Below are 27,470 nucleotides of genomic sequence, written 5' to 3' on the forward strand. Positions count from 1 at the left end.
TTATTAAATAGAACAAGTAAAAATAGAATAATAGACATAAGGATACTTTTAAAAGTTTATGAAAAACTGGAGTTAAAATTTATTTTGTTACAAAGTATTTTGAATGTAATATTCATTTTCCAATAACATTTGAAGACGTGTTGTATAGTTTTCTATCATTAGCTTAAAGAGGGGTGAGAAGCAACCAAATATAGAAAAGCATTTGATTATATTTTAAAAAAACATTAGAGAGAAGTCAAAAACCTAAAAATGAAAGGTTAACTACTTAGGTTAGGAAGAGAACAAGAGGGAAAGACAGGAATAGAAACTAAACTACTCCTTGGTTTGATATCTCAGAGTGGGGCTTCTTTTGTAGATTTGGTTTTAAAAATATTAAATATATAACAATATAATGACAAAATTCAAATTTAAAAAGCAACAAATAAAAAGAAATTAAGCAAGTTAACGTGTGTACAGTTGATGGCACAAGGAATTATTTCAAGTAATTTTAAAGCACAGTAGTTTGACAATATACTCCTATATGCTAAGGACAGAGAACTACAGAGCAAGCAAAATATTCAGCTGTTTCAGCTCTAATATTTTTCGTAATTTTATTGTCTTTCTGAGAAGGCAGGTGTTTGGCACTGCAGTTGAGACATTTTGGTACGCCTGCATCCCATACCAGAGTGCCTAGTTTTGATCCCAGCTCTACTTCCAGCTTCCTACTAATGTGTCCCTTGGGAGCAGCAGGAGATGGCTCAATTACTCAGGTTCCTGACATGTATGTGGGAGACGTAAAGTCCCAGCTCCCAAAATCAGCCTAACCCAGCCTTAGCTGTTACAGGCATTTGGGTAGTCAATTTTGCAGGCAGATGGGGATCTGTGTCTCTATTTTTGGCTCTTTACCTTTCAAATCAATCAATCAGTAAAAATTTTTAAAAATAAAAATGATATAATGAGCCCATACTTCAGGATACTTCAAAAAGTTAATGGAATTAAAAGTTAAATTTATTTTGCTGCATTAAAGTTTTGAAATCATAGATTTTTCTTAATATAAATATTCATGAACTTTTGGCAGATCTCTCACCAACTGAATATATAATGATATTAAAACTTATAAATTATTTTTGAAATAGTTCATAAATAATGAAATTATAATTTTTCATATTCATTTTTAACAGATTTATTTATTTGAAAGAGTGACAGATTTTCCATTTGCTGATTCGCTTCCCAAATGGCTGCAATGGCCAACACTGGGCCAGGCCAAAGCTAGGAACCAGGAGCTTCATCTGGGTCTCCCATGAGAGTGGCAGGGGACCAGACACTTAGGTTATCTTCTGCTGCTGTTTCCAGGCCATTAGCAGGGAGCTGGATGGGAAGTACAGCAGTTGGAACACATACCAGCACCCATAAGGAATGTTGGTATCATAGGCAGTACCTTTAACCTGCTACACCACAATGTCAGCCCTGAGATTCATTATTATTTAGAGAGATATACTGAAATATTTATAGATAAAATGACATAATGTATAGGATTTACTTCAAAACTTGTTGATGTTAGTCATGGAGAGGAAATGGGATTAAACAATGTTTGACCTTGCACAGAGTAGTCCTGAGTCCAAAAAACAGTACATAGAAAAAATCATTATTTTCTATACTTATTAATTTTAATTTTCCATAACAAAAAGTGAACATTTAAAATAAAGAAATGAAACTTACAGGAGTGTGATGAGGGAACTTTTTCTCAACTATTAATTTGACATCTGGGAAAGGAATAGCCATGTTCCTGTCTCTAGTAGACATCTCCAGATGCACCACGTGAATCCCATTCTGGAAGTAAGGCATGGCATCAGGCAGCTCCCATATCACAGTGAGGAAAATATCATCTTCCTTGCCCTTTAATAGAAATCCAGTGAGTACATGCACAGTTAAATTATTTTATTTTGAGCTGTTTTTAAAAGATAGAGAAAAACAAAACATATCAATATACCTATCATCCAACTTTCTCATATCTTAAGCTCTATCTATCCCTCAATAATATGATTCCTCTTCTTCCCTCTTCAGAGTACCTAGTAACTGAAATACAGTGTTAGTCATGAAAGTTTGCATACAAATAAATGCAACAGGCAAATGTAGTTCCATGAGGCATCTGGCAAAAACAAACACATCCACTTTAGAGGAAGGTACCCTCATCTCAGGCCACAGTCAAAATAACCCAGCACGCAATGAAATCTGGGCTTAGGGAAAAGTGAGTAGACTAATGGTACAAAACAGAGTCCAAGCCGGCGCCGCAGCTCACTAGGCTAATCTTCCGCCTTGCGGCGCCGGCACACCGGGTTCTAGTCCCGGTCGGGGCGCCGGTTCTGTCCTGGCTGCCCCTCTTCCAGGTCAGCTCTCTGCTGTGGCCAGGGAGTGCAGTGGAGGATGGCTCAAGTGCTTGGGCCCTGCACCTGCATGGGAGACCAGGATAGGCACCTGGCTCCTGCCATCGGATCAGCGCGCTGCTACCGCGGCGGCCATTGGAGGGTGAACCAACGGCAAAGGAAGACCTTTCTCTCTGTCTCTCTTTCACTGTTCACTCTGCCTGTCAAACAAAAAACAAAACAAAACAAAACAAAACAAACAAAAAAACAGAGTCCATAGATGAAAGTGCCAGAACAAGCTTGTGTGACAAGAATAGACTTTTCAATAAATTGTTTTGGTGCAACTGGATAGATTTGGACTTGGAGCAAATGGATATATATTAACCTGTGTTTATGAATAGGAGAGGTTGTTGATTGTTATCAAGCTCAATCTACAGATTCTGAATAGGGAATCAGAATTATCAAAGAGAAAAATGCCACAGTAAAATGAAAAACAATTTTGACCCAGGACAATTACATGCTGCTTTTATAGCTTTTTAAAAAAGAGTGAGAATTTTTAAGAGTTAAAAGGAGTGTGTAACAGCAGACACTGTCTGTTAGGAAGGGTATCTGGTTGTACTAACTCAAAATCAACATATTGTTGTGTTTCAGAGTATTACTAGGAAATTCCTTTCTGTAGTGTTGTTTTGGATTGCTCAGACATCAAAGGCAGAATGTATTGGACCAGGGAAGCTTTTCATTCCTTTATTCTATCTGTAAGGTCATCAGTCATCTTACTCAATGCTAGTATGCCATGATTGCTGTCCTATTCAAGATTTGTTTTCAGATCTTAGCTTTCAGAATGGGGAATAATGAAGGCAATGAGTCATTGAGTTTGAGGTGACAGGATGAGATCCACTCAGCCAGATAAATGATCTAGTCTTTTTAAATTTGAAGAAGGCGTTAACATTCCTAGGTAGTCAGAAATCCACTGGAAAAATAAATTAGCCTATCTCATTCCTCCCAAAATAGCCTTGAGCAGATTGCATCGTTAACCTTACAATAAATAAAACAATTCTGATGACAAACTGAAAAAGAGACATGCCCATCTCAGAACACGTTATGGTTTAAAAGGGACAGAGCCTACTAACAAGCAGCCACTCTGGAGAGCCATGAATTATTCCCAAATGAGCAGATGAGCAATGTCAGAAGTGGCAGGTGTTTGTAAGTGAACCTTTCTGATACCCACTTTGGAGTCCTGACTAATCGTTAAAGCTTGATGGACAGGATGCTGTGCCTGGGCAACTGTTCATTGCATGGACCTGGACAAAGTTAATGAGAAACTTCACATGAAGGTTGATAGACAAATACTGTGTTCAGCTGGCTGGCAAGAGAGGACTTAAATAGGGATTATCCACTGACTCATTTGGCTTGCCCAAGAAGAGCACCAACAGTACAAATAACAAAATAGGACTGTAAACCTACCTGCATGATTTTGATAGCTCCGTTGCGCTCCAAGGCAAGGATCAAGTTCTGCTGTTTTTCTTGAGCTTTGAGGAAAATCAGATGTTTCACCCAGTGCTCTTCCTCCTTGCATTCTTTCCCTTTAGGCAACACTTTCATCTCTTGCCCACTGCCAAAGTCCCAGATTTTCACTGTTCCTGGTGCACAGAGAAAAGGCTATGTGGGTAAAATGATTTACAGAATGCTTGGCTTTTCAGTCAGAGAAAATTGGTCCCACTGGAAGCTTTCTACCAACAATTTATCCTATATTTCTTACTAAGACGGACACATGAGTTTCCTCAGGCTTGCTGTGCATGCAGTATATTTCCGTAAACCTTGGTAAAAATGACCAGGGCCAGCAGTGTTTTGAAATCCGTGACAAGTTTCTTTAAGTCCCTGATTCTCCTGTCTGAGCTTTCCCTTTATGTTCCTCTTCTGTCCATTCCCCAGCGCTTTCCAGTTGACTGAGCACCACCAATATGGGAATGTCAGCTCGTTCAATATAGTTCTTATTAACAGTCAAAGATCATTCTAGTATACTGTCACATTTCTCAAGGTGACCTAGCTCTTATTGAGTAATAGAAGGCTTGAGGAAATTGCAACAGGTAGGAAACTATCAGGCTTGGAGTTGTTTTGTTGGTTACATGAGAGAAGAATGAAAAATGAATGTAGTTTCTTTCTTACCTTTGAAATTGTACTTTCTATTGACATCTCATCTCCAATGTAATCTTTGGGGGTGACTAACTCATGACTAGTCCCTCATGAGTGGGATTAGTGCCTTTATTAAAATGGTACCAGAGAGCTCCCTTGCCCCTTCTGCCACGTGAGAACACAATGAAAAGGTGCTGTCTATAAACCAAGAAGCAGGTCCTCTACAGATACCAGATTTACAGGTGCTTTCCTCTTGGACTTCCCAGCCTCCAGAACCTTGAGAAGTATGTTTCTGTGGTCCAAAAACCATATTGTCTTATGATGTTCTATTATAACAGCCCAAATGCACTGACATGCTTTTCATTATCATTACCTTTGTTCATGTGGTGGGGGAGGGGCTGGATGAAGGGGCTAGAAGGAATGATAATCAGAATGATTGCTGAATAGCTATTTTGAGTTCATTACTCAGTGTAGAAATTATCCTTTCACATGGGATTTTTATAGTAGCCATCTCAGGTTTAGCACTTTTCCCCTTTAACCTCCACACCTTTCCCTACCCACTACTTGCTATCCCTTAGCTCTAATCCTGCTGTACATCCAGTGTTTTCACTGTGCTGTTTTCCTCCCATTCGCCAGGTTTTCCCCATCAGCAATATACAATCTGAATCATGTTCCCTCACAACATAATTAAGCATCGCTTAAATATTCCCTATATATGCAATATGGTAGTAAAAGCACAGGATATAAAGTGAGTAGTCATAGTTCCTGCCCTTTAACACTTCATAGTCTTTAAGAAAATAGTCATGCAAATGATTAAAAGAAGGTCCCATGTCCTCATTCACTCTTGGGTTAGACAAATCACTGCCATGGCCCAGAGCTCCTGCCATACTGGGTCCTCAGCAATCAGTGAGGCAGAGAGCAGGGAGAGGTACAGCTCAGCTATTTGTAGGTGGGGGGGTGAGGGCACTGGTGGCTTGTGGGTAGAGCTGCTCTGGGGGACACAGAATCCTAGTTTCTAGGTGTCCTGGACCCAGGATCTTTGTCAATTTAACAAATGTATCTCTGAAGAGGACCAATTGTCACTAAAAGAATACTAAGTCATAGAACAAACAAAGTAAAATGTGACTTCCTTGCTTGAAAATAGTACTATTGCCAGTCATATATTGAATTGCTTAATGTTCATGCCTGATGATGATAGTGTATTGTTGCTTAGGATTTCTGTTGTAACTTATTGTCATATAAATGCAAAGTGTACTTATGGAAAAGAGTGCTTTCTTATGAATTGCTCCATATGAAGAGAAGTTGCATTCATACCCTTTTAGCTCAGCATTTATTATTTATTTATTTTCAGGCAGAGTTAGACAGAGAGAGAGAGAGAGAAGAGAGAGAGAAAGGCCTTCCTTCCGTTGGTTCACCCCCCAAATGGCCGAGGTGCTTCCTCCTGGTCTCCCATGCAAGTGCAGGGCCCAAGCACTTGGGCCATCCTCCATTTCCTTCCTGGGCCACAGCAGAGAGCTGGACTGGAAGAGGAGCAACCGGGACAGAATCCGGCACCCCAACTGGGACTAGAACCCAGGGTGCTGGTGCCACAGGCAGAGGATTAGCCAAGTGAGCCATGGCGCCGGCCAGCATTTATTATTTACTTCATGTTGTGTTGTCCTCTGCACACTTTTTTTTTTTAAATTAATTAAGTTGAGAAAGACAGAAAGAGAGATATATTAATGGTTGGTTCACTCTACATATGAGTCCAATAGCTGGGACTGAGCTGGAGAGAGACAGAAGCTGGGAACACAATCCAAGACTACCATTAGGTGACAGGAACTTAGTTACTTGAGCCATCACTGCTACCTCCCAGAGTATACATTGGCAAGAAGCTGTAATCAAGAGCCAGAGCTGGGGATCAACCCAAACACTCCAACATGGAATACAGATATCTTAACTGCTAGGCAAAAGACCTCTTCTAATTCAAATTTTTGAATCAGACTTTCATATCAGTATGCTCACTCATTCTATCAGTTGGCTTATGAGCAGTTGCTTACTTAGAAAATTATCCCTAGATTAATATATTCTGGGGGCCGGCGCCATGGCTCACTTGATTAATCCTCTGCCTATGGCGCCAGCATCTCATATGGGCGCTGGGTTCTAGTCCCGGTTGCTCCTCTTCCAGGCCAGCTTTCTGCTGGGGCCCAGGAAGGCAGTGGAGGATGGCCCAAGTGCTTGGGCGCCTGTACCTGCACGGGAGACCAGGAAAAAGCACCTGGCTCCTGGCTTCAGATCGGCACAGCTCCAGCCATAGCGGCCATTTGGGGGGTAAACCAATGGAAGGAAGACCTTTCTCTCTGTCTCTCTCACTGTCTAACTCTATCTGTCAAATAAAAAAATTTTAAAAATATATTCTGGATAGTGTATTCAATTGGTCAGATTGTATAGCTAGAGCATTTCTTTCACGGGCTTCAGAACAAGTTGAAGTAAAAGATGGGGCAGTCTGGGGCTCTCTAGTTCCTGAAAGTTCTACGCAATACTCCACATCATGAGGAACATGAGATGAAATAACACATTCTGAGTCTGACATCCTCCCACCTTTGACATGGCACATGCTCACAAGGAGCTAGACACATAAGCCTCCCATTAGATAAGTCAGTCTGTTACTATTCACTGGCATGCTTGCATAGTCCAGCTTGATTCTACTCTCCCTATAACCCAAGAAAACTAATGAGTTACTAGCACAACTTTGCAGGATGCCGCAGCAGATAGGCTATATTCTGGATGTAACTCTGACCATTATATGCTCCTGTAGCAAAACAAAATCCACTTTCATCAATAGCTCCTGATGTCACTTCAACAGCGTAGCCATGAGCATCTGAAATCTGGTATATTTGGAAACCAGTCTCGAGTTCCCATACCTGAAAAAGAGAACATCAACAATTAAAAAGTAATCCACGTGCCCTTAGAGTCTTAACAAACATTTACAATATTCAAAATAACTTCAAAACTGGTACTGTACACATCTGACACCTTTCCTAAAACTCGACCCTGGATGTTGATTTGATCAAGAAAAACTCTGAAAGATGCAGTGCTAACAGTCACTGTGGTCTCCTCCTCTGTTACCAATAGTTGGGTGAGTCAGGTAGTGATTCAGTGTATTCTGGACATTGCCTGTCTTTGGAGTCATCAGCTGTAAAGATGAAGTGATGTTAACAGCAAGATAGATATGTAACTTTGAAAAGTACAACAGACAGGAAATCAAACTAGATTTATTCCCTGTTGATGCTGTCCCAAATTTGCTAAGGGGTTTGGGGCAGATGCCATGGTTAATATCTTGGAATGTGAGACAACCCTGAGGAAAGAATTCATTGACTTTTTCAAAGAGTATTTTGACTGTGAACATGGGCCTAGTGAAAGAAAGAGTAAGAGAGAGAGAGAGAGAGAGAGACAGAGAGAGAGAGAGAGATGGAGAGAGAGAGGTGGGGATGGTGTTTTGATTTTACAGGAAGCCATCTGTGTAGTTAGGCTGGATGTAATTAGAAAATCCCAAAAAAATCTCAGCATTCATCATTCTCTCTCTTTGGAAACATAGAAGAGACTTGAGACTTGCAGACTTTCCATCAGAATCTGTCGTCATAGATCTGCCAAGTTTAGATGTAAATTGGACCACCAGAGAGTAATAGAGCTGGATTGGCCACAGAATGGCTGGACTTGAGGTATTTGGAGGGGTGAAGGCAGCACGTGCAAAACGCTGGAGATGAGATGTAGTTTTTCTCCAGGGAACTGGAAGGATGCTATTTCCATTGCAGGGAGTGGGGATTGTTGGGGAAGCATCTAAGGAAACAGTCCAGAGTTCAGACAGTGAAGAACCACTGACTGGGAACAGTAGAATGAGGACTTGAATGGCATCAGTATGGCTCTAGGGCCCATGTTTATATTCTATGTGTGTCTCTAGGTATGGAGAGGGTGCTAAAAGGATAAAAGAGTGTGAGTCATTGTATGTATGGAGCTCAGAGTCACCCATCTCCAGCATCATAGTATAATCCCTGTCCAACCAGTCAACTATGAAAACTGACCTGGATTATTTCTACTCTTCTATCCCATCCAGCAAAGTCATTTTCCCCTTAAGAGTCAGTATAGTGAGGAAGCAGACCAGGTAGTTGTTTTAGTTTCCCTCTACTTATTCTCCCTTAAGGCATTACCAGAAATAAATGATAATGCACCAAACTCGGAAGATTTTAGCCTGAGATGAGTACAAAAGTCCAAAACAATGAGAGGTTGTTGGAAAGTCTCCAGAGGAAAGCTCACTTTTGTGTCCATATGTCTCCTTTGGAGAGCAGATGTGAAATAAAAGAATAAACACCTGAAGCAAACACCTCCAGCCATGACTGCCAGGTGACCCCTGTGGGTGTAATGACAGATGCTGTTAGTTTGACCACACAGCCTGTTCCCTAGAGGACAGAGTGGTGACAGGCTTTAGGAAAGCAGCAGAAGTGTGTAAGTGTTCCTGGCGTGACACACTGGGGTTCATCTGGGTGCATGTGCCATCTCAATATATGTCACATTGGTCTATGGATTATTCAGTAGATCAGGCTGAAATGACATGAGGAACTGTAACCTCAGAAAGGGCCACTTGGACTCTTATTTCCTACATACAGCAAGCCATTGAGATTCTTTTGGGAGTGAAATCATTCACACTCCCAGGCTAGAAAATCTCCACAGATTGGTAATTGAGATTGCAATGAAGCTGAATAAGCAAGCTCTCTGAAGTGAACCTAATTTTCCATTATTTTCTCCTCAGTCCCCTATATATTTCTTGGGTAAAATAACCAGAATGCACTTCTGTGGTCTAGCTATCCATATGTTTTGTCATTACATTGTCCAAAAATAATAAAAGTACAGTACTTTGGTCATTTCTTCAAACTGTTTTACATGTAAATTTAATAAAACTTAAATATTTTCTCTTGTTAATTAGCTGTAAGTCCAGCCCCAAAACAATCAAAATGCAGAATAATTCTCTTTCCTTGATGTATTTTTCTTTAAAATTTCTGTTTTGTCAGTAATTGCTGGCTTTATTTATTCAATTGAATATGTGGCTTGGTAGCAGGTAGTCTGAACTGGCTTTCAAATGTTTGTTTTTCATGTATTCATGAAAGTGTAAAGACAGCTCTAATGTATAATCTTATGTGTGCCATGGGGAAGTTCCAAGATGGTGGAATAGGGAGGGAGCTTACTGCTCTAGCCCAGGAGAAGATGGTTTAAAAACAGTGGAGATCGTGGGGAGAGCGGCAAGATGGCGGAATAGGAAGGGAGCACACTATTAGTCCGGGGGAGAGACAGTTTAATAAAAATGGAGATACTGCAGGGTCAAGGAAGAGTAGGGGAAGAAACAGCAGAGGAAACTCTTCCAGAACTAGTGATTCACAGTGGACCTGCGTGGAGAGCGTGGGAGCCCAAGTTCGGGACACCAGCGGCAGAATCAACACACCAGCGCTGGAACGCGAGGTGAGCCGAACCTCAATAGCCCAAGACACCAGCAGGCAACCAGAAAGAGGAGACTAGAGGGAACGAAGCTTGAAACTCCGTGGGGAAAAGTTCACCAGGCTAACTAGAAGAGAGAGAGAGGAAAAAAAAAAGTGACCGATACGGACACAAGTTTCTCTCTCTCCGCTCAACTCCCAAAGGCGAGCAAGACAAAGAGCAGGCGCCATTTTGACATACGTCATAAGCAGGGCGACCTCAGGTCTGCACCGGCCCTGAGCCTAGCAGAAAAACCTGACTCTGGGGGGAGGGGTGAAATAACAGGAGATTAGCATCTAACTTGGCAACCCAGTGGGAGACTGCAGGAGAATTGGAGCCCACACTGAGGGTAGCACAGATTCCCTGTGTGGTCCTTGGGAAAGAGCTTCTGATCTCTGGCTCCTGTGGGTATATCATTTGCCTGCTAACTACCCCCAATTACGTTCAGCTGTGCGGAATTACTTCCCTTTTGAATCAAAAAAAGAAAGAAAGAAAGAGAGATTTACCACACCTAACCTGGGAGTGTCCTCTTTGACACACCCTCAACCCTGAGGAACCAAACACAGCTCTCAGGCCACACTCATCTCAAGCCTCTAAGGCTCCACTGAAAGCAGACAGTCCACTTAATATAGAGCCATAGTGTAACAAGAAAAAACACCACAGTGAAGAAACCAAATATCTCCAACATGCCAAACAACAAACGCAAAAACTGAGGTATCAAGAACAAGGAAGACACTATGACGCCCCCAAATGAAAAAGACACCCCAATTCAAAATTATGAAGATGATGAGATAGAAGAAATGCAAGAAGCGGATCTCAAAAAATTGATAAGAACATTAAGAAGTTCTCAAAAACAAATTCTTGAACTACAGAAATCCTTAATGGACAAGATAGAAAATCTCTCTCGTGAAAAAGAAATATTAAGGAGTAATCAAAATGAAATGAAACAACTAGTGGAACAAGAAACTGTGATAGTGATGAGAAATCATAATGAAATGAAGAATTCAATAGATCAAATGACAAACACATTAGAGAGCCTTAAAAACAGAATGGGCGAAGCAGAAGAGAGAATATTGGACTTAGAAGACAGAGAACAGGAAAGGAAACAGGCAAACCAAAGAAAAGAAGAGGAAATTAGAAATCTAAAAAATATTGTCGGGAATCTACAGGATACTATTAAAAACCCAACATTCGGGTTCTAGAAGTTCCTGAAGGCATGGAGAGGAAGAAAGGATTAGAAGGCATTTTCAGTTAGATAGTAGCAGAAAATTTCCCAGGTTTGGAGAAGGACAGAGGCATTTTAGTACAGGAAGCTTATAGAACCCCTAATAAACATGACAAAAAGAGATCCTCACCACGACACATTGTAATCAAACTCACCACAGTGAAACATAAAGAAAAGATCCTAAAATGTGCAAGAGAGAAACGTCAGATTACTCTTAGAGGATCTCCAATTAGACTCACAGCAGACTTCTCATCAGAAACCCTACAAGCTAGAAGGGAATGGCGAGACATAGCCCAGGTACTAAGAGAGAAAAACTGCCAGCCCAGAATAGTATATCCTGCAAAGCTCTCATTTGTGAATGAAGGTGAAATTAAGACTTTTCATAGCAAACAGAAACTGAAAGAATTTGTTGCCACTCATCCTGCCCCGCAAAAGATGCTTAAAGATGTGTTACACACAGAAACACAGAAACATGGTCACCAATATGAAAGAAGGTAAAGGAAGGAAACCTCACAGCAAAAGATCACAGGAAGCTGAATTTCTCTTTGACATAGAATTAAACTCTGATGCTCTGTTAAAGCAATGTGTTAAAGTAATCTATTATGTTCTCTTGATGTCTGTTAAATTCTAATTGTTCAAAAACAGCTGAATTTTATTAACAGCTATGGGTTATTTAAATATGTGCTTATTTTCAAAGATTTGAATGATCACCTTGTAACAATGATCAAATTTGGTTTATGTTACTTCATGATTTTAAGGAATCTTATTTCAACCAGATATTTTGGATTTTGAGCCTTCTTGGCATTCTTGACAGGCATTCAAAAAATCAAAGTTTCAAACAATCTGGTCTCTAAAATTTCCAGTAAATCCTGGACTTTGGTTTTTCCAGTTTGGGCCCAACGGAAAAAATCGAAGGACCTATGTCTCTCATCTTATAGAGACACCAACTAATCAGGCTATTTGGATTATATTAGAAGTACTGTCAAGATGTGATGTGGTACCAAACTTTAAGTTTCTATAATGGAAAATGCTATTAATACAAATGTTTGAGAATTAAAAAGTCTAATGATCTTGTGTTACTAGACATGATAGTTATCTTAATGAGAAAGCCCCAGAGGCCTAAAGGGTTAAATACTTGTAAAATCCTACAGGTGCTTTCAAAAATACTGTGAAGTAAGCAAGTGCCTCTTGTTGGTTGATGAGTTTATAATTTTAAACATGGCGACTTAAAGTCTTTTGTCATCCACAGTTATATATGATTTGCTGCTCATAAAACTAAAGCGTTGTTGGTTCTGTGTTTAGCTGTCCTCCTATAGGTTCCTATGGACTTTTTCCAGCCACTTCTATTGTATTCAGTACTTTGGGATGGCTCTGTAAACAGATGAAGCCAATAATGTATTAACAGTACCAACTGAGAGAAAGTATGGTTCACTGAGGTTACTAAAAACAAAAAGCAATTCCAATCAATTGGCAATCTACAAAAAGAGTTAAAGATTATAAAAGCTATTATTAAAATTGCTATATTGGTCTATTATGCTATGTTATATGTGTGTATATATTGTATGTCCACATGGGGAAATTTTATTAAGAGTTTTATTTTAAATGGCTTATAGATAAGATTGTCCATAAATTTAAGCTGCTAAAATCAATCAAAGATACATTTTAATTTGTGTGACCTGAATCTCTGTATCATATGCTTTAAATGTGTTGGTAGAAAGAAATGAAAAACATTTTATATGGTTGTGCTTAAGTTTACTGGTTAAACAAAGTACACCATGTTAGATATTTAAGAGGTGTTTTCAAATACATGATTCTTAAAATTTATGGAAGGCATTATACCTTCTGGTAAATGTTTTCTTAAGTTGTTATCTAATGGTTGAAACTGTTTGCTAAGTATTCATGTGATATTGCTATTGTCAGCAAGCGATCTAGGACTTGCTCCCTCATTTCTCTATTCTAAGCCCAACTTGTTCTTTCATTTCTCTATTCTCTTCAAGGTAGGAAACTAATTCTATTATGAAGGAATCTGTAGGATGCACAATTTAATCTTTAGACCTTGTGAAGGAGATGGCTAACATTTTTCTGTAATAGCATAGCCAAAATAAGAACTTAAATAATAATCTCATAGCTAGATTTACTTCGCCATCAGCGAAGTAAAAGTAAGTAGAAAAAACCTCCCTTTCAGACCAAAGGGAAAGAAAGTTTTAAAGTGAGAATATAATTTTCCTCATGGGCATTGTCTACCTTAGAAAAACTACTACAGAACATGCCTGTGACTATAGACTTGTAGTTCAGGCCACCGAAGATTAGAGATGGGACTTGGGCACTCCCTTGACTTGCATCCTCTGGTCTGCTTTAACACAAACCAGGAGGAAAAGAAAGCTAGGCATCAGAAGCAATGGGTGGCAGGCCTATTAATGGCTGATCTGTACAGTGATCTGCCCTCAAGGAGACCCAACAGGCCAGTCCACTGCAGTGGCTTTCAATGTGGTAAGCCTGGGCTTCAGCAGAAGCCAACTTGTAAAGAGCCCTGGCAGCTCTGCCAAGAGTTGGATCACTGGAAATGGACCTGCCCTGGAGTCGAAGGATGCCCAGGTCAGAGCCACAGATCTTATTGGCTCTAAGCTGAAAAGCCCTTCACTCAGCCCAACTTCCAAAGTGACCACTGCAGCTGAGGGGATGGTCAAGTAGGGTCAGCAACATTGAAAGCAGAACTGTAAATTTCTTGTTAGAGATGCCACCTGCCTTTACCTGGCCAGCTCTCCTCCCAGGCCAGCCAAGTAATGAAAGTCAACAGAGTGCCTTCCCCTAGGAGGTTCACACCTCCCTTAGGATATACCCCATGGGAAGAGATAGATAGGTCTGGGCCTCTTAACTTACAAGGCCTAAAGCCCACCAGATTATTATCAAGCCCCTTCTATCAGGTTCTATTTGCCTCTCAATCAGAAAACTTAATTGTAGCTTAGACAGCACCTTTCTTAGCTCCTCTAATAATGACTCTGTCCTTTGTTCTAGAGCCTGTCTAGCGTACTTGGGCCTCATTCCTTTGTAATCATAACCTCTGCTCTACCACCAATGGCTCTACTCCCAACCTGTGTGTACTGATGGTCCTCTTCCCCACTTAATGCTGTATAATTGTTCAAACCTGGTAAATGCCACTCTTAGGATCATTGGTTACTATCCTCACTCTGTCTTTTATGACCTTGTCTAAATATGATCAGAGTTGGCAAACTTGGAAGGCTTCCATAGTCTTGGCAACTCATGACGAGAGCCTAGGGTGGTTACTGGCGCCATAAACTAGAGTGTCAATTTGTTGGATCAACAACAGGAGCCACTGTGCACTTGCTCCTCATGTGGGATCTCTGTCCTTAATGTGCTGTACATTTTGATTTAATGCTATAACTAGTACTCAAACAGTATGCTTCACTTTGTGTTTCTATGTGGGTGCAAACTGTTGAAATCTTTATACTAAATTGATCTTCTGTATATAAAGAGAATTGAAAATGAATCTTGATGCAAATGGAAGGGGAGAGTGAGCGGGAGAGGGGAGGGTTGCAGGTGGGAGGGAAGTTATGGGAGGGGGAAGCCATTGTAATCCATAAGCTGTACACTGGAAATTTATATTCATTAAATAAAAGTTAAAAAAAATAAATAAATCTGTGTTCCAAGCCCCCCCCCCCCCAAAAAAAAAAAAGTGGAGATCGTGTAGTCTCAGGAAGGAGTTAGGGAAAAAACAGCAAGGGAAACTCTAAAAAATCAGAGGGACATGGTGGACCTACGTGGAAGATGTGGGTGTCCACGGCTCGGGACTCTAACAGCTGAAAGCCCACACACCGGTGCTGGAAAGTGAAGTAAGAAGAGACCACAGTATCCCAGGCTACTGGTGAAAAAGTGGCAGGAAGATATTAGAGGGAATGAGGCTTGAAGCCCTGTGGGGGAAAGTGCATCATCCTAAATAGAGGAGGAAAAAAAAAAGGATGGTATAGACACATTTCTCTCTCTCTGATCACCTCACAAAGGCATACAAGCCAGTAGAGCGAGTGCCATTTTGCCCATCAATGGAAGACCGTATAAAGAAATTATGGGATATGTACTTTATGGAATACTACAAAGTAGTAAAAAAAAAAAAAGAAAAAAGAAATCTGGTCATTTACAACAATGAAATCTGTAGAAATGAAACTGACAGTATGAGAAGCAATGATTGGATCACCCTCTATCCTGATTGTTGAGGAACAGCTTACAATTTTATTCTTTTCTGTATTTTCTTTTTATACTTAATACCATTGGTGGAACTCTTAACTTAACACAGAATTATCTTAGGTGTTTACATCCAATTGAAAATTGATCCCGTTAAAAAAAAAGAGTGGCACATTTCTGACTCCACCATTTGGGGCAAGTCCGATTGAGCATGTCCCAAATTGTACATCCCCTCCCTCTCTTTTTTCCACTCTTATATTTAACAGGGATCACTTTTTGGTAAAAATTTAAACACCTAAGAATAATTGTGTGTTAATTACAGAGTTCAACCAATAGTACTAGAACAAAAAAAAAATACTATAATGGATAAAGTATTGCATTGTACATCAACAGTCAGCACAAGAGCTGATAAAGTCACTGTTTCTCATAGTGTCCATTTCACTTCAACAGGTTTCTCCTTTGGTGCTCAGTTAGTTGACGCCGATCAGGGAAAACATATGATATTTGTCCCTTTGAGACTGGCTTAATTCACTCAGCATGATGTTTTCCAGATTGCTCCATCTTGTTGCAAATGACCGGGTTTCATTTTTTTTGACTGCTGTATAGTATTCTATAGAGTACATGTCCCAGGATTTCTTTATCCAGTCTACTGTTGATGGGCATTTGGGTTGGTTCCAGGTCTTAGCTATTGTGAATTGAGCTGCAATAAACCTTTTTTTTAATGTGCAGACGGCTTTTTTGCTAGCCAATTTAATTTCCTTTGTGTAAATTCTAAGGAATGGGATGGCTGGGTTGTATGGTAGGGTTATATTCAGGTTTCTGAGGAATCTCCAGACTGACTTCCATAGTGGCTTAACCAGTTTGCATTCCCACCAACAGTGGGTTAGTGTCCCTTTTTCCCCACATCCTCTCCAGCATCTGTTGTTGGTAGATTTCTGAATGTGAGCCATTCTCACCGGGGTGAGGTGAAACCTCATTGTGGTTTTGATTTGCATTTCCCTGATTGCTAGTGATCTTGAACATTTTTTCATGTGTCTGTTGGCCATTTGGATTTCCTCTTTGGAAATATGTCTGTTGAGGTCCTTGGCCCATCTCTTAAGTGGGTTGTTTGTTTTGATGTTGTGGAGTTTCTTGATTTCTTTGTAGATTCTGGTTATCAACCCTTTATCTGTTGCATAGTTTGCAAATATTTTTTTCCCATTCTGTCAGTTTCCTATTCACTTTCCTCACTGTTTCTTTTGCAGTACAGAAACTTCTCAGTTTGATGCAATCCCAAATGTTAATTTTGGCTTTGACTGCCTGTGCTTCAGGGGTCTTTTCCAAGAAATCATTGCCAGTGCCTATATCTTGCAGGGTTTCTCCAATGCTCTCTAATAATTTGATGGTGCCTGGTCATAGATTTAAGTCTTTAATCCATGTTGAGTGAATTTTTGTGTAAGATGAAAGGTATGGGTCTTGCTTCATGGTTCTACAATTTTCCCAGCACCATTTATTGAATAGACTGTCCTTACTGCAGGGATTGGTTTTGGATCCTTGATCAAATATGAGTTGCCTGTAGATGTTTGGATTGATTTCTGGTGTTTCTATTCTCTTCCATTGGTCTATCCATCTGTTTCTGTACCAGCACCATGCTGTTTTGATGACAACTGCCCTGTAGTATGTCCTGAAATCTGCTATTGTGATGCCTCCGGCTTTGTTTTTGTTGTACAAGATTGCTTTAGCTATTTGAGGTCTCCTGTGTCTCCATATGAATTTCAGCATCATTTTTTCCAGATCTGAGAAGAAGGTCTTCAGTATCTTGATTGGTAATGCATTGAATCTATAAATTGCTTTTGGGAGAATGGACATTTTGATGATGTTGATTCTTCCAATCCATGAGCATGGAAGATTTTTCCATTTTTTGGTATCCTCTTCTATTTCTTTCTTTAAGGTTTTGTAATTTTCATCGTAGAGATCTTTAATGTCCTTGGTTAAGTTTATTACAAGGTATTTGATTGTTTTTCTAGCTATTGTGAATGGGATTGATCTTAGAAGTTCCTCCTCAGCCGTGGCATTGCCTTGGTATACAAAGGCTGTTGATTTTTGTGCATTGATTTTATATCTTGCTACTTTGCCAAACTCTTCTATGAGTTCCAATAGTCTCTTAATAGAGTTCTTTGGGTCCCCTAAATAAAGTATCATATCATCTGCAAAAGGGATAATTTGAGTTCTTCCTTCCCAATTTGTATCCCTTCAAATTCTTTTTCTTGCCTAATAGCTCTGGCTAAAACTTCCAGAACTATATTGAAGAGCAGTGGTGAGAGTGGGGGATCCCAATACAATCCCATCAAGGTAGCATGTACCAATGCCATCTCACTACTCCAAGTGATCAATTTCAGTTCACAATTGATCACACTGATAGGTCTAAGAGTCAAAGGGATCACACAAACAAGACTAGCATCTGCTAATACTAACTTATAGAATCAAAAAGGAAGAGAACGATCCAACATGGGAAGCGGGAGACACAGCAGACTCATAGAATGGCAGATGTCCTAAACAGCACTCTGGCCTCAGAATCAGCCCTTAAGGCATTCTGATATATCTGAAGAGCCCATGAGAGTATTTTAGGCATGGAAAGCCAAGACACTCTGGGGGAAAAAAAAAGACCTAAATGAAAGATCTCTGCAAGTGAGATCCCAGTAGGAAAGAACAGGGCCATCAAAGAAGGAGGTACCTTTTTCTGAAGGGAGGAGAGAACTTCCACTTTGACTATGACCCTATGAATAAGATCAAAGTCGGCGAACCCTAAAGGCTTCCATAGCCTTGGCAACTCATGACTAGACGCTAGGGAGATTACTAACACCATAAACAACAGTGTCAAATTGTTCAGTCAACAATAGGAGTTACTGTGTACCTACGTCTCATGTGGGATCTGTCCTTAATGTGTTGTCCAATGTGAAGTAATGTTATAACTAGTACTGAAACAGTATTTTACACTTTGCATTTCTGTGTGAGTACAAACTGATGAAATCTTTACTTTGTATATACTGAATCGATCTTCTGTATATAAAGATAATTGAAAATGAAAAAAAACCCTTGGTTTTACATTGGACATTGTATAGAAAATTAGTCAATTTTTTAAAAATATCATGTAGAATCTCTGTCATTAATGTGCTGTACACTGTTATTTAATGCTATAACTAGTACTCCAACAGTATTTTTCACTTTGTGTTGCTATGTGGGGGCAAACTGTTGAAATCTTTACTTAATATATACTAAAGTGATCTTCTGTATATAACGAGAATTGAAAATGAATCTTGATGTGAATGGAAGGGGAGAGGGAGCGGGAAAGGGGAGGGTTGCAGGTGGGAGGGAAGTTATGGGGGGGGGAAGCCATTGTAATCCATAAGGTGTACTTTGGAAATTTATATTCACTAAATAAAGTTTAAAGAAAAATAAGAGTGGGAATAAGAGAGGAAGGAGATGTACATTCAGCACACATTCCCTTGGACTTATCACTAAGTGTAAAGCTAAAAACTTAACATGGGACTCCAAATCCCATTAAGTTGGCAAGTATCAATGCCATATTACTAGTTTACGTGATCAATTTAAGTTCATAACTGATCATAAAGATAGGATTAAGTGTCAAAGGGATCACATTAATAAGACTAGTGTCTGCTAATAATAATAGATAGAATTAAAAAGGGAGCATGATCCAGCATGCGAAGCAGGCCACACAGCCGACTCATAGAATGTCAGATGTCCTAAACAGCATTCTGGCATCAGACCAGCCCTTAAGGTATTCAGATCTGGCTAAAAAGCCCATGAAAACCTTTCAGGCATGGAAAGCCAAGACACTGTGGCAAAAAATTAGCTGGGATCTCTGTGAGTGAGATCCCAGTGGAAAGAAGGGGCCATCAAAGAAGGAGGTACCTTTCTCTGAAGGGAGGAGAAAACCCCCACTTTGTTTATGGGCCTTGTCTAAATAATGTCAGAGTTTGTGGACTCAAGAGGCTTCCAATGACAAGAGCCTCGGGTGATTCCTGATGTCACAAATATGAGTGTCAATTGTTAAATCAATAACAGGAGTCATGGTGCACTTGCTCTCCATGTAGGACTCTGTCCTTAATGTGTTGTACTATGAGAATGAATGGTATAACTGTTCTTCAAACAGTATTTTATACTTTGTGTGTCTGTGTGGGTAAAAACGTTGAAATCTTTACTTAGCATAGAGTTTATCTTCTGTATATAAAGGCAATTAAAAATGAATCTTGATGAAGAATGGGAAGGGAGAGGGAGTAGGAGGTGGGATGTTTTAGAGGTGAGAGGGTGAGTATGGGGAGAAGAATCGCTATAATCCAAAAATTGTACTTATGAAGTTTATATTTATTAAATAAAAGCTTTCTCTAAAAAATTAAACCTTGCAAAAAATCTTACATGTGCCACTATACTTACCTCATCACTCAAGAATTTACCTGGAAGAAGAGAAAATTCTATTTGCTCTGCCTTTTTCTTTCTGAAGATTCAGTAAGTACCCACCTTAATTATGGATTCAGAGCAAATAGTGAGTACTTGGTGAAAAGATTTGTTGTAAAGCATGACATTTATTTCTTGTTTATGTGTATGAGGAACTTGTTCTGTATCTTGTATCATCCTTGACAAAGGGTACATGTCCATAACACTAGACCCTGGAATAGAAGCAGGAATCCCATAAACACTCAGCACTTGAAATTTCAAATCCCAAAACGTTTTTCTCAAGCAATTGTCTTTGGAAACAGCGTATCAGTTAGTTTAGTAATGTCATTACCTAAGAAATTTAATGAGGTGAAAGTATGTTCATTTACTCTAAGCCATTTTTGACTAATAAAACAATTGTCATTTGGCCAGAGAAAAGCATTCATTTGGTGCTTCATACTTTTGAAACACAAGGCTATTTGGGACTTCACTGACATCCTCATTTTAGTGACCCTCAATTTCCTATTTTTTATAATCCAGTTTCCCTCTTCTTTATGTGCTTACTTCATGCTTCTCCATTGGTGTACAGCAAAGAATTGTGATGATCAGATTTCCGCTGAAGGTAAGCTCCCATTTCATGATTTAAATTTATTGTTAGAGAGTCCTTTTCAAACAACAAAAGATAAAGCACTCTGTGAACATGGTCTTAATAAGTATAATGAATGAGAATGTTTGCAAGCTAGTGTTTGCAACATCAATAATAAATAAGATTAATTTCCAAGTCACCATGGTGATAAATGTAGTTAGTGTAACCATTAGATGGAGAGCAGATATTCTTGGCTTGCACTATTCTAAGGTTGTTTGACTTGGTTTTGTAATACAATATTATTGAGTGAAAGTCTGATTTAGCTGGGAAAATAAATTAACTGTGTGTTCTGTTTTTGTGTAATGTCTGGAAATAGAAATAAGGATCTCAAAACATTCTTTAGCTCAAATATGAAATTTTCCCCATTTTATGAATATGGAGACTGAGTTACCAAAGGCAGATTTTGCACTGAGTTTCTCAATTCTCTCCAAAGAAAATTTAACTCTAGGAGAAGTTTCAGCCAGAGTTATTGAGGTGTTTAAATTTTGGGATAAGATCTGTTCATGTGTGAAGAAGGATTGAGATGGCTCATCTGGTAATGTATCAGTTCAAACACCTTGGTATGCAAATGTGAGCGGCATCTGGTTACCAGATAATCAAACCCCACTTGGATCTTCTTGGTAGATCCTTTATCATTACACTGAGAGTGACTTAACTTTACTCAGTAGACTTCAACAATGCTGCAGATGCTGTGGACAATCTAGATATGTTTCTACTTTTAGGGGATTTGTTATATTAATACTATGGGCACATTGCAGTCCTGAGAAGGCACAGGAATTCAGGAATCAGAAGCTTTGAGATCAAACTCCAGCTCTATGATTCTACCTCGTGTCCTTTTACCAGTCAGATGAACTGTTTGAGATTCAGTACTATCACTTATAAAATATGAATATAATAATTCCTATCTCACATGATGGTTGTGTAGATCAAATGAAAATGATATGGATGCTTTTGAAAAAGAGCTATACAGATAGTAGTTGTCTTAGAGCAATAATGATAACAACAGTGACACTCACAACAACATACTCTACATGGCATTTCCAGGCACTGTGCCTGTTCATTGGGTTTAAAAGAGCACTCTGACTGCTGCATTGGAATCACAGCCTAAATTAAAGTCTGAAATATGCTTCCTGTAATTCTGATGGTAAGTTGATGGTTGTAGTCAATATATGCAATTTCAGTGATTAAGTGATGCATAGAGCTCTATATTTTTGCAAGCAGAAGTACTAATCAGAATTACATAAAATTGGGAAGTCTTGATTTTTCTGGTTTTTTCTTCTTCCTCATCTCCTTCCTTTTTTTGCCTTGCTATTTGGGTCCTTAGTTGCTCTGATGACAAATGGCATGAAGTGCTGAACCCAGTAATCACACAAGCTGGGGAACTAAGAGAGAAAACTTATTCATACTCATTCATATGTACTTTTTTTGAGGTGTTGAAATAGAGGAAGGGTGCTTACAACTAGAACAGTTTTGTTTTAGGTCAGAAGTTATTTATTGAGCATGAAGCCCTAGTTCACTCCTAATCCAGAGGTGGGAGAGTTAAAAATTAATTCTATTCTTCACTAGCAGGCAACACCAACCCCTTCCCTGTCTTGTTAATCCTATTGGAACTCAGAGCAAGTGGTCAGTAGAAAATGCTTAGGACATATATTCGGGCTTACTATTCCAGAAGGACAAACTACTGGTAGTATCATTTGTTTTTCTTCTAAAGTTTAAGGGTACACTTATGAATGGTGTTCAAACTAAGCGCTTAGCAGGGCCCCTTGTCTCTGTATTGGTATCTGTCTAGTTCTGTCATCCTAGACTCTGTCTTCCCTCTGGTCTTTGCTGAGAGGCAAAGGCAAGTGGAAGGGTCAGTACAGTCCTTAATCTGAGCTACTGACTCACTTCCAGAATGCATGGGGCCATATTGCTTTTCTGTAGAAAGGGGATCATGCCAATGTGTGCTGTTGCAGCTTCTCGAAGATAGGATCACATTCCTGTTCTGAGAACATCAGCAGCTGAGCATGGGAGCTAGATTTGCACTATATTTAGCAACAGATTACATCATCTTTTTCTGCTTAAGTTCAGGTCATGCGTCCCTAGGTTCAAGAACTTACAGCACTGACTTGGTATTTTTAGATATATACAGTTATACATGTCCTCTACTTGGCCATAGAAAAATGGGGAAGAACAGAATTGAAATAAAAATCTACTTTGGTTAGTTATGGTTTGTAATTTCTCTTTCTGTTTTTTTTCCTAGTTAGTACTCAAATGCTAGTTTAAAGGAGGTTAAAATCAAGATATGAGTTTCATTTGCCATTATTTGGGTACGCTTACCTGTTATGAGCATGCCATGATTGGCATCATATATCATAGAATAAATCTGCATGTCTCCTGGTCCTCCCTGGGTATCATGGAAGATTTGAAGTAGTGAGAGAGTCTGTATATCCCACACCCTGAAAACCTTGGGATGGAAAAACATAGTTCAGTATTGTTTATTCTTTACCCTTCCAAGACATTTAGGTAAAACATTTTTAGAGTCTTTAATATGCTTTTATAAATTTGCCAAAAAGTATAATTGACATCATGAACACACATTTGCCAAGCTCCAATCTGAATATTGGTTTGTATCAGGAAATTAGCAATAGTGATTCAAGCTTTACATAAGTATATATCTTTAGGAATTGGATTTTCTGGGGCAGAGCATGTGTTTATTGCTTGTTCAAGTCACATTTCTCTTTCTACTATGGATGAACAAACAGAATATTTATATTTCAGATGGATGTTTTCAAATTTCCCTTTCATGAGTTATGAGTAAAGGAATATCTTAGTAAGGTTTCTTTTCCTCTTGCCTAGAGTGTACAAATTATAAAAATCAGTTTTAGAGGACAATGTAGATGTAGGAAGAGTACGGGAAATTGGATTATTAGAGCTCTCCTTTGAGGGAAGAAAGAGAATTATGTAATTATTCAAATAGGAATTGAATTTATGAATTTAGAATAGAAAGAACAATGAAGTACAAATTCAGCCAAACTAGGTCAAATTTACACTTTGTCACCCATAATAACTGATCTTAGTCTTTTAAATTATTTTTAGCAAGCTATGATGCAATTAAATTTCAGATAAGTGTGACCAAGGATTACATTTCCTAATCACGCTTTAATTGTAAATAATATTTTCATATTTAAATAGTTATTATTAACCTATTCAATCAAAATATTGATTGCAGAAATGGGTGGTTATTTTATAGAAATATATATAATCATCTGATAAGAAGTTTTGGTTTCTTAAAAATTTTTTATTAAAATAAAGAAAACCAATTTTATTATTTCACAGGTACAATTATAACAAGATAACCATAAGTCCCTCCCTCAATCTCTCCTTCCCTCAATCCCTCTCCTTCCTTCCTTTTTCTTATTTAATTTTTGCAAATATATAATTTCAGACTTCCCTATAATCACAGACTTAATGCAGTACTAATCATAATGTATAACAAGTAAGAAATGTAAAGACCACAGTTACATAGAAGTGTAAACAAGGACTAAAAATTTTACAACAATCAAATCACAAGATGTCTGTTTCATTCCTATACATTTTTTGTATCTATTTTAACTACAACATATCACAGAAAACATGATATTTGTCTTTTTTGGGACTGACTTATTTCACTAAGCATAATGGTTTCCAGTTGCATAAATTTTGCTGCAAAAGACAGGATTTTATTCTTTTCATGAATGAGTAGTATTCCATAGTGTATATATACTACATTTTCTTTCTCCAGTCATCAATTGATGGACATCTGTATTGATTCCATATCTTAGCTATTGTAAATTGAGCTACAATAAACATGGTGGTACAAATAATTCGTTCATATACTGACTTCATTTCATTTGGGTGAATTCCCAAGAGTAGAGTGTCTGGGTCATATGGTAGATCTATTTTCAGATTTCTGAGCATACACTGACTTCATATATGAAGTTATATATACTGACTCACATACTGACTTTCATATACTGACTTCATTTCATTTGGGTGAATTCCCAAGAGTAGAGTGGCTGGGTCATATGGTAGATCTATTTTCAGGTTTCTGAGCATACACTGACTTCATATATGAAGTTATATATATACTGACTCACATACTGACTTTCTATATACTGACTTCATTTCATTTGGGTGAATTCCCAAGAGTAGAGTGGCTGGGTCATATGGTAGATCTATTTTCAGGTTTCTGAGCATACACTGACTTCATATATGAAGTTATATATACTGACTCACATACTGACTTTCATATACTGACTTCATTTCATTTGGGTGAATTCCCAAGAGTAGAGTGGCTGGGTCATATGGTAGATCTATTTACAGATTTCTGAGAAATCTGTATACTATCTTTCATAATGGTTGTACTAGTTTACATTCCCACCAACAGTGGACTAATATATCTTTCCATCCACATGCTTGCCAGCATTTTTTTTTCAATTTTAAAAAGATTTTATTTGGGGGGAGTAGCCAAGATGGCAGGAGAGTTAGGGTGCACACCAACAATCCGGGAAAAGATAGTATAACAAAAGTGGAGTTACTATACCCTCAGGAAGAGACTAAGAAAAAAAACTGCAGAGGAAACACTTCCAGATCTAGTGGATGTGACACAGAAGACCTATGGGGAGAGCAAGGTCGCCCATTGCCACGCCTAGCCACGCCACGGGAGCAGAGCCAGAGAGCAGAGCCACAAGAGCAGAGCTGCAAGAGTGGGGAACTGAGGGAGCCCAGCCACAGAAGCCCAGCTGCAGAATTTGAGCCCCAGCGCTAGAAGGAGAGGTAACCCGAGACATTGGTGGGAAGGTCAGAACGTGGTCTGAGATCCCACTGGGGAAAGTGCACCAGGCTGACTGGAGGAGAGAAAAAAAAGCGAATAAATAGGGGGAACTGGCAGGGTCACTAGACTCTCTCTCCACTCACCGTACAAAGCTGAGCAAGACAAAGAGCAGGCACCATTTTACATATGTAAAACAAACTCTGTAACCTAGGCAACCCAGTGAGCTGTGTGGAATTTCTTCCCAACTGAGTCTTAAAAAAAAAAAAAAAAAAAAAAAGCAAGAGAGCAAGCCAGAGAACAATCTGGGTGAGCCACCTTGGGCACACCCTTAACCCTGAAGAACCAAACAGAGCTCTCTGGCCACACCCATCATAGCCTCTAAGGATCCATCAAAAGGAGACAGTCCACATAATCTAGAGTCATAGTATAACGAGAAAATACACCACAGCGAAGGAAGCAAAGAACACCTCCAAGATGCCAAACAAATTTAGAAACCGAGGTAACAAGAGCAAGGAAGACACTATGATGCCCCCAAACGAAAAAGACACCACAATTCAAGATTATGAAGATGATGAGATAGAAGAAATGCAAGAAGCAGATATCAAGAAATTGATAAGAACATTAAGAAGTTCTCAAAAACAAATTCTTGAACTACAGAAATCCTTAATGGACAAGATAGAAAATCTCTCTCGTGAAAATGAAATATTAAGGAGGAATCAAAATGAAACGAAACAACTAGCAGAACATGAAACAGTGATAGTGATGAGAAACCATAATGAAATGAAGAATTCAATAGATCAAATGAAAAACACATTAGAGAGCCTTAAAAACAGAATGGGTGAAGCAGAAGAGAGAATATTGGACTTAGAAGACAGAGAACAGGAAAGGAAATAGGCAAACCAAAGAAAAGAAGAGGAAATTAGAAATCTAAAAAATATTGTAGGGAATCTAAAGGATACTATTTTTTTTTAATTTTTGACAGGCAGAGTGGACAGTGAGAGAGAGACAGAAAGAAAGGTCTTCCTTTTGCCGTTGGTTCACCCTCCAATGGCCGCCGCGGTAGCGTGCTGCGGCCGGCGCACTGCGCTGATCCGATGGCAGGAGCCAGGTGCTTCTCCTGGTCTCCCATGGGGTGCAGGGCCCAAGCACTTGGGCCATCCTCCACTGCACTCCCTGGCCACAGCAGAGAGATGGCCTGGAAGAGGGGCAACCGGGACAGGATCGGTGCCCCGACTGGGACTAGAACCCGGTGTGCCGGCGCTGCAAGGCGGAGGATTAGCCTACTGAGCCGCGGCGCCGGCCTTAAAGGATACTATTAAAAAACTTAACATTCGGGTTCTAGAAGTTCCTGAAGGCATGGAGAGGGAGAAAGGATTAGAATGGCTTTTTAGTGAGATACTAGCAGAAAATTTCCCAGGTTTGGAGAAGGACAGAGACATCTTAGTACAGGAAGCTCATAGAACCCCTAATAAACATGACAAAAAGAGATCCTCACCACGACACATTGTAATCAAACTCACCACAGTGAAACATAAAGAAAAGATCCTAAAATGTGCAAGAGAGAAACGTAAGACCACACTCAGAGGATCCCCAATTAGACTCACAGCTGACTTCTCTTCAGAAACCCTACAAGCTAGGCGGGAATGGCAAGAGATAGCCCAGGTACTAAGAGAGAAAAACTCCCAGCCCAGAATAATATATCCTGCAAATCTCTCATTTGTGAATTAAGGGGAAATAAAGACCTTTCACAGCAAACAGAAATTGAAAGAATTTGTCGCCACTCGTCCAGCCCTGCAAAAGATGCTTAAAGATGTGTTATACGCAGAAACACAGAAACATGGTCATCAATATGAAAGAAGGTAAAGGAAGGAAACCTCACAGCAAAAGATCACAGGAAAGCCAAAAATGGTAGGGCAAAGTTACTCCTTCTCAATAGTCACATTGAATGTTAATGGCCTGAACTGTACAGTTAAAAGACACCGATTGGCTGATTGGGTTAAGGAATAAAACCCATCTATTTGCTGCTTACAAGAAACACATGTTTCTAACAAAGATGCACACAGACTGAAAGTGAAAGGCTGGAAAAAGATATACCATGCCAACAGAAATGAAAAAAGAGCGGGCGTAGCCATCTTAATATCAGATAACATAAATTTTACCACAAAAACTGTTAGGAGAGACAAAGGGGGGCAC

At 39.3% G+C, this 27,470-nt stretch overlaps 1 protein-coding gene across 1 annotated transcript in view; it reads right to left on the bottom strand.

Moving 5' to 3' along the window:
- WDR64 (WD repeat domain 64) overlaps positions 1-27,470 on the bottom strand; it is a 141,572-nt gene that overhangs the window by 41,815 nt on the left and 72,287 nt on the right. The window contains exons 11-15 of the mRNA XM_062211381.1: positions 22,802-22,928; positions 19,921-20,069; positions 7,255-7,378; positions 3,807-3,982; positions 1,699-1,875 (exon numbers count right to left, since the gene is read on the bottom strand). Coding sequence (XP_062067365.1) covers positions 1,699-1,875; positions 3,807-3,982; positions 7,255-7,378; positions 19,921-20,069; positions 22,802-22,928 — 753 coding nt within the window. The remainder of the gene's footprint in view (positions 1-1,698; positions 1,876-3,806; positions 3,983-7,254; positions 7,379-19,920; positions 20,070-22,801; positions 22,929-27,470) is intronic.

Source organism: Lepus europaeus, chromosome 14 (assembly GCF_033115175.1).
Source record: "Lepus europaeus isolate LE1 chromosome 14, mLepTim1.pri, whole genome shotgun sequence".
Lineage (NCBI taxonomy): Eukaryota > Metazoa > Chordata > Mammalia > Lagomorpha > Leporidae > Lepus > Lepus europaeus.